The following is an 8,230-nucleotide window of genomic DNA, read 5'->3' as shown; positions in this document are numbered from 1 at the left end:
AAGTCCTTGAAGCAGAATCATGACACGAAAACAAGTTCAAGTAAGATTTCCACTCGAAATAAGATTGTTATAGTTATAGAAATTGAATCAAAGTTTGAATATGAGTATTACCTTGTATTAGAAAGATATCTTACTGTAAATAAGAAAGATTTCTTGAAGTTGGATGATCACTTTACAAGATTGGAAGTAAGCTAGCAAACTTGGAAGTATTCTTGATTTTATGAAACTAGAACTTATAGAATTTATGAAGAACACTTAGAACTTGAAGATAGAACTTGAGAGAGATCACTTAGATGAAGAAAATTGAAGAATGAAAGTGTTTGTAGGTGTTTTTGGTCGTTGGTATATGGATTAGATATAGAGGATGTGTAATTTTGTTTTCATGTAAATAAGTCATAAATGATTACTCATATTTTTGTAATTTTATGAGATATTTCATGCTAGTTGCCAAATGATGGTTCACACATGTGTTAGGTGACTCACATGGGCTGCTAAGAGCTGATCATTGGAGTGTATATACCAATAGTACATACATCTAAAAGCTGTGTATTGTACGAGTAAGAATACAGGTGCATACGAGTAGAATTGTTGATGAAACTGAACGAGGACGTAATTGTAAGCATTTTTGTTAAGTAGAAGTATTTTGATAAGTGTCTTGAAGTCTTTCAAAAGTGTATGAATACATATTAAAACACTACATGTATATACATTTTAACTGAGTCGTTAAGTCATCGTTAGTCGTTACATGTAAATGTTGATTTGAAACCTTTAAGTTAACGATCTTGTTAAATGTTGATAACCCAATGTTTATTATATCTAATGAGATGTTAAATTATTATATTATCATGATATTATGATATATTAATATATCTTAATATGATATATATACATTTAAATGTCGTTACAACGATAATCGTTACATATATGTCTCGTTTCGAAATCCTTAAGTTAGTAGTCTTGTTTTTACATATGTAGTTCATTGTTAATATACATAATGACATGTTTATTTATCATTTATCATGATTAAACATAGTGTAACAATATCTTAATATGATTCATATGTAATTAGTAAGACGTTGTTATAACGATAATCGTTATATATATCGTTTCGAGTTTCTTAATTCAATAAACACAATTTTATGTATATAACTCATTGTTAAAATACCTAATGAGATACTTACTTATCATAATATCATGTTAACTATATATATAATCATATATATGTCATCATATAGTTTTTACAAGTTTTAACGTTCGTGAATCACCGGTCAACTTGGGTGGTCAATTGTCTATATGAAACCTATTTTAATTAATCAAGTCTTAACAAGTTTGATTGCTTAACATGTTGGAAACACTTAATCATGTAAATATCAATTTCATTTAATATATATAAACATGAAAAAGTTCGGGTCACTACAGCCTGGGTGAGCTTGAATCACTGATCGAGTTGCTTTCGGGATTAATACTTAATGACAAAGATGATGCGTGGCAATGGATTTTGGATGAGGATAAGCCCTTCACCGTTAAAAAATTATCGGGTTTGTGTGATGAAATTTTTTTAACTTTGGGTAAGAATAACATAAGTACTTTGCGTAACAACTTAGTACTAAAAAAAATTGAAGTTTTCGGCTGGCGTCTATTGAAGAAAAGTCTACCGGTAAGGATCGAGTTAGATAAAATGGGTATTGATCTACATAGTGTGCGATGTCCTCTTTGTGATGATGACATTGAAACAACGGATCATACCTTGTTATTTTGTTCGTTTGCTCAAGATATTTGGAATCGAGTGTATAGATGGTCGGGGTTAGGATCCTTTTCGAATTTTATCTTCCAACGAGATTCTTAGAGGCAATTCCGGCGCTTCTATGTCTTCATTTTGGAAAAAAATTTGGCAAACTATTGAATGGACAAGTGTGTACTATATAAGGAAGAATCGCAACAATCGAGTGTTTCGAGGAAATTCGTGGAGTGCCCCAGTTACTCTTAATGATATTCAAGTCAAGTCATTTGAATGGATTGCACTACCGTTCGAGAGGATAAAAGTTTGAGTGACTTACTTGGTTGAGTAACCCGCATTTATATCTTTCGTGTTAGTTTAGGCTTTTATCGGTTGCCCATATTGCAACCTATTTTTGTGATGTAATATATGAAGTTGTACATTTTTATGTGATTAATAATTATATTTCCTTGCTTTTTGGAAGAAAAAAAAATATATCAAATAACTCGAAGGAAACCAATACAAGAAACAGAATATTCGTTTTTCTCTGCTTCATCATTTTTTCGTATAATTAAAAAACTGATGATTTGAGATCCATCTACACTCAATTTACTCTTATACCCTTAATATTCATATAATTTCAACTCTCTAGATTAATTTAAGAGTATAACTGTAAATTTATGAGACAAAATAGATTAATTTAAGAGTATAACTGTAAATTTATGAAATAAAAATGTAACTGTATTAAAAAGTGGTGTCTAGCTCCCAAATTTACACTTTATGAGTTTTAAAAATACTATTTACATATATACTAACAGCCCTCCGTTTTTTGGTCGTTTCATGTATAATGCTGGTCGTTTAACACCCTTAATCCATGGGTTAACCCATACCCACCTTTAATAATATATTAACAACAATTAAGTTGTGTGCATGCCAGATGGGCAAACCTCAATTAAGTTGTGTGCCTGCCAGATGGACAAACCTTTTTCTTTTCTTACTTACACGTGTTACACTCATAGCCAGCTGTCACCTTCAAGTTCATTGATACTTTTCATAAGACATAGATATAGCTAAATATATTTCTTCATTACATCAAAAAAATATTCAACTCAAAATTCACCTTTTGGATAATGCGAATTAGTATTCATCCAGCAACCGCAATCGACCAAAGAACCCAAAAACAGAGCCAGAACATACCTGAAGTGGGGGCAGAATTCCGACACCGGAATTCGTCTCCTGTCATCACCACCGGAAAACGAACGGCGTCAGAGAACAGGAAAGGCCGACGGCGGTCATAAACCCGGACCCACAAAACGAGCAACGAACCCCTAACCCGTCGATCTAAACCCTAGAACCCATCAAAACCCAGATCCCGAGAACGGAATCGCCGCCTGGAGAACAGATGAGATGAGGTACCAGAGAGACCGAAAAGATAACGTTGTTGCCGGAATCGAAGGAACGACGGCGACGACCTTATTAACACGAAAAAGCTTAAAAAACCGAACCACCGGCGAGATGCCGGTGGCCGGAAGCTACAACGTACCTGTCGACAACAAACCGGAGAACAGGACAGACAGAAGAAAGAGGAAGGAGGCCGGAAAGGTAAAAAAAAAAAAACGAACGGTGGTGTTGGTGGATGTAGAAGAAATGGGAGGGTTATGTTTGTGAGATGATTGTGAAAAGTGTTGCCGGAAAAAAGACAGAAGCAAAAGAGATCGGAGAAAAAATAGATCTGGAAAAAGTTTGGCACAAAGCCCAAGTTAGAGCAAAAAACGGGAGATATGGTTTTTATTGTCTTTTTTTTTTATTCACACTTACTATTATTTAATGATAAATTTACAAGATTTAATTTAAGATATACTCCGTATTAAAAATAAAAATTTTCCTATAACTATATTAATCAATAATTAATAATAATCAATTGATAATGAAGAATGTTACTTTTGTTAACTACGTATGATTAATTTTTTAATGAACACGTATCAACATAATATATCGTGTAACACAATTGTAAACTAATGTTAAGAGTAACACAATTTGTAATTCCTGTATATACAAAACTAAGTTATATATGTATATAACTCCTAATTATTACTTACCAACTATATAAGATATGCATGTCTTAATTCAACTAACAGCCGCAGCAACGCGGCGGCGCACCTCAACTAGTTTAATCTATTCTTAGCATATCAAATTGAAAAAACGACACCATACTTATTATTATTTTTTTTAATAATTCAATCTATATTCTTAGCATATCAAAATTAGAACGACATCTTGAATCGTCATCATAAATCATAATCCCCTGCAATTTCTTGTAAGTACTTCTTTTATTTCGAAACATTTAATTTATTTATTGACTATGCAATCCAAAAGCAATCTCAAAGAAACTTAATTAGATTGATTTAAATCATACTGTTCGATAAATTTCAATCCTTCTTGACGGTAAATGACGATGATTTGTAATTGTAATTACAGTTTGTCATATTAGGTTTTCATGTGTTCATTATAGGGTTTGAATTTGCTACCGATTGCATCGATTGTTTTGAGTTAATCTTGTTGCTGTTTATTCTATTGCATGCAGTAGTTGATTGATTATTATTAATTATCTCATAATGAAATATGATTTGTGTAGATTAATATATTAGTTAAAATGTTAAAATCAAGTTTGGTAATTGATCTAGCTATGCCTAATTAGGGAAATTAGGAGTACCTTTTTATTGCCTATCAACATAGATACATGGCTTGGCTGATAACTTAACAATTGTATGGAAGTAACATTCGAATTGATTTGTGTATTCAAATCGAAAGCTTTCTTTAAAGTTTACATTTTTACTCGTTCGGTTGTAACATTAAGTATCTGCAGTATCAAATATGCAGGGAAGTATTTGGTTATACCTAAAAAATAGGTGAATTTTGTATCACTTGGAAGTATCATTTATGGTGGAGATATCTTCTGCTCTCGAGATTCTTTGATCTATAAAAGATTGATTGTTTATGTAACCGAGTCTAAAAACTTTGTCGAATTTTAAAGTTCCACCTTTCTCTTCTTAACTTAGCCGGGCACATATAAATATAGTTTTCTTAAATAATTAATCATTTCTATGCTGAAACCTTGAAGTTGTTTCATTTAATCTTCTTAAATAATTAATTATTTCATGAAGTAACGTTGAACTAATCCATCTTTACTTGCTTAATATTGGAATATTATATTAGAAGTATAGTTATGCACTAGTTCAGGGGAATTTTCAAATTTTAATATCTGGTTTATATAGTCCATCTCAGTTGCATAGGCTAGACTAGTTTTAATCTAAATCGTTAAATTTGGCATTCTTAAATCTAATATTACGTGTATTAACTCGCAGAACAGGAGAAACATTTTGCAAGGGGTAAAAAGACTCTGTGCGAATGTCTGATCAAATAGCGAAAGGTCAGGAGCTTGAACAGCAAGCTGAAAAGAAGCTTAATGGTTGGGGTTTTTTTGGGTCCAAGTATGAAGATGCTGGTGATTTATATGAAAAAGCTGCAAATCATTACAAGCTTGCTAAATCCTGTAAGTATTTATTACTCGAACGTTCATAGTGCTCTGTCCTGTACACATGATTTGACCCAGTAGAGATGGTCTTATATTGACATATATGTATATTTTCAGGGGACCAAGCTGGATCTGTATATGTCAAGCTAGCTGAGTGCCATCTGAAAGTAAGTACTTATTGCTTCTGTTCACACCATAATTGAGTGATCCCCATCATAATGATGAGTTAATGTTGTATAGATGGATAGCAAACATGAAGCTGCAAATGCTTATGCTGATGCAGCTCATTCATACAAGAAAACAAACACCAAAGGTAACAATGCACATCTGTTTTTTTTTTTAAAGGCAAGTACAATGCACATCTGTTTAAATCACTCCTCAATCATAATTGCTAATAATAAAGCTTTACACGTTACAAAATTGCAATATCTATAATGATAGCCACGTAAATAAACATAAACATGAATATTGTTAGGGTTTTTTTTCTTTCTAGATTTAGGACCCTTTTTTTATTCTTTTTAACATATTGCAGAAAGCATAGCTAACCTAGAGCAAGCATTGAATTTATTCATGGAAATTGGGAGGCTGAGCATGTCTGCAAGATATTGCAAGGTATTTTGAATTCTATCACGTTTCGTGTCGTACGTGTAATAAAGACTAAGGACTAAATCGTAATTTACCTTTTGTATGTGAAGGAAATTGCTGAGTTGTATGAACAAGAGCAAAATTTGGAACAGGCTATTGAATACTATGATAAAGCAGCTGATCTTTTCCAGGGTGAAGAAGTAACAACTTCTGCTAACCAATGCAAGCAGAAAATTGCACAATTTTCAGCTCAACTCGAGCAGTAAGTTTAAAACTTGTACTTTTGATCTCATGTTAAATTGTGGATTAATAATTTAATATCCTCGTAATGTGTTTTCAGATATCAAAAAGCTATAGAAATTTATGAAGAGATAGCACGACAATCTCTAAACAATAACTTGCTTAAATTCGGAGTTAGAGGGCATTTACTGAACGCTGGCATTTGTCATCTTTGTAAACCTGATGTTATTTCAATCACAAATGCATTGGAGCGTTATCAGGTCAAAATTAGCTCTTTTTTATGGATATTAAAATATTAAATGCTTCATTCTTCAAAAAAAAAAAAAAAAAAGTTGTTAGTTGTGAGTGTCGTTTGTATTTGCAGGAACTGGATCCAACGTTTTCGGGAACACGTGAATACAAGCTGCTGGCGGTATGCTTTTAAAAGCCCAGGAGTTTATTTCAATGTGACAGTGTTAAACTAGGGCAATAAAGTATAGAGTAAATCACATCAATAGTCCTTTGTTTTTTGCATGAAATTACATCATTCGTCCTTATCTTTTAAAAATTATAACGGTTGTCTATGTTTTTTAATGAAATTACACTAATCGTTCTTATCTTTGAAAATGACACTGATTGTCCCTGACTTATATAAAATGTACGTCGAGAATCAACGTACATTTTCAGTGTAATTTTCAAAAGATAAGGACGATTGTTGTAATTTCATTAAAAGTTAGAGGGACTATCGCTGTAATTTTCAAAAGATAAGGACGGTTAGTGTAATTTCATGTAAACTACGAGGACTGTTGGTATAAATTACTGAAAAATATATATGTTTTATTTTTGGCAGGATTTAGCAGCTGCAGTGGATGAAGAAGATGTTGCAAAGTTCACTGATGCAGTGAAGGAATTTGACAGTATGACGAAACTGGTAATATAAGAGCTCTGCTGTCAGAAATATGTAACTGAATATATGGTTATCTTTTAACTTACTATATAAGTCTATAACTGACATTTTGTAACGATACTGTTTGTCAATTTGTTACGTAGGATGAGTGGAAGACAACCCTTTTGTTGAGAGTTAAACTGTTGTTGAAGGCTAAGGAGGAAGAGGATGATGATCTTACTTAAGTTCATTCTGTACAATGTAAGCCAGTCGGTGTTACCATTCACGTTGTGCTTTTTATGTGTGCATTCAAATTACATTTTTTTTCTTCTTTTTGAGCTTATGTAATTCCGTTTGAGCAAATATATCTGGTTTGTACCGAGTTTTGGGTTTTGCTGAGGATGATTATCAGAAGTTGGAAATGTTTAGATCTGATGTGTCGTCGTGCTTTCTTTTGTGTGCATTCTGAAATTTGTGGGATAAATCTAATAATAACCACCCTTAGTTCTTAATCATTTTCATAAATTCTGCACATTTTTAAACTATGAATATGTTCATTATCAGTATCTAGTCCTAGTCCAAATTCCTCCATGCATTCTACACAAGATTCTCCCTGGTTTAAATTAAACATGAGAGGTCATATACTCTCAGTGTCTCACTAACCACTACAGATTATTATCTAGATTGAGGGCTGCTTGGATTAGTGATTGGTGATAAATTTTATTATTGCGTTTAGAAAATCAAAAAGCACTTCTTTTAGTGTTTGTCAAACAAAGAATAAAACTTGATTATTTACGTTTAGGTTTCATAAGTGAAAATGCAAAAGCTAATGATTGTTACCACTACGCGAACATGCGATTCTTTAGTAAAAATATACTGCCATTTATTTTGCCATTTTACCATTAGACAATGATTAACATGGCGTTATTGGCCACCGTCACCGTCACAAATGTCGGCTAACGCTGCAAACGACGGCTAATGCTGCAAACGCGGCGCAATCTGAAGCGCCCCGTCCTAATCCATCTGGACGAAGTCCATATCGATTACAAACGAATCACAATAGTTGATTACATCGCGAGGTATTTGACCTATATATGATACATTTTTCAAATATTTCATTCGTTTTTAAAAGACAAACTTTCTTTACATCGAAAATTGACAGGCATGCATATCATCTCATAATATTCAACTACAAATGACCTAATCTGTCATTTACTTAATAATAATCTTTATTGAACTCAACGACTTGAATGCAACGTTTTTTGAAATATGCCATGAATGACTCCAA

The 8,230-nt window shown here is 32.6% G+C and overlaps 1 protein-coding gene across 3 annotated transcripts; it reads left to right on the top strand.

Moving 5' to 3' along the window:
- Window positions 1-3,905: 3,905 nt before the first annotated feature.
- LOC139852768 (alpha-soluble NSF attachment protein 2-like) lies at window positions 3,906-7,372 on the top strand. 3 transcript variants are annotated; one of them, XM_071842098.1, is made up of 10 exons: window positions 3,906-4,034; window positions 5,088-5,270; window positions 5,370-5,419; window positions 5,493-5,565; window positions 5,785-5,864; window positions 5,948-6,099; window positions 6,178-6,337; window positions 6,442-6,489; window positions 6,907-6,987; window positions 7,107-7,372. In XM_071842098.1, exons 2-10 carry the CDS (start codon window positions 5,126-5,128, stop codon window positions 7,185-7,187), a joined length of 870 nt encoding a protein of 289 aa, XP_071698199.1. In that variant the 5' UTR covers window positions 3,906-4,034; window positions 5,088-5,125; the 3' UTR covers window positions 7,188-7,372. The 3 variants fall into 3 exon arrangements, with proteins under 3 accessions (XP_071698199.1, XP_071698197.1, XP_071698198.1); XM_071842096.1 differs by having other exon boundaries at window positions 3,914-4,034; window positions 5,083-5,270; XM_071842097.1 differs by lacking the exon at window positions 3,906-4,034 and adding an exon at window positions 4,054-4,162 and having other exon boundaries at window positions 5,083-5,270.
- The last annotated feature ends 858 nt before the right edge of the window (window positions 7,373-8,230 follow it).

Source organism: Rutidosis leptorrhynchoides, chromosome 6 (assembly GCF_046630445.1).
Source record: "Rutidosis leptorrhynchoides isolate AG116_Rl617_1_P2 chromosome 6, CSIRO_AGI_Rlap_v1, whole genome shotgun sequence".
NCBI classification, from domain to species: Eukaryota; Viridiplantae; Streptophyta; class Magnoliopsida; order Asterales; family Asteraceae; genus Rutidosis; species Rutidosis leptorrhynchoides.
Note: the sequence above shows the minus strand (reverse complement) of the source record. Positions and strands in the feature narration are given on the sequence as shown.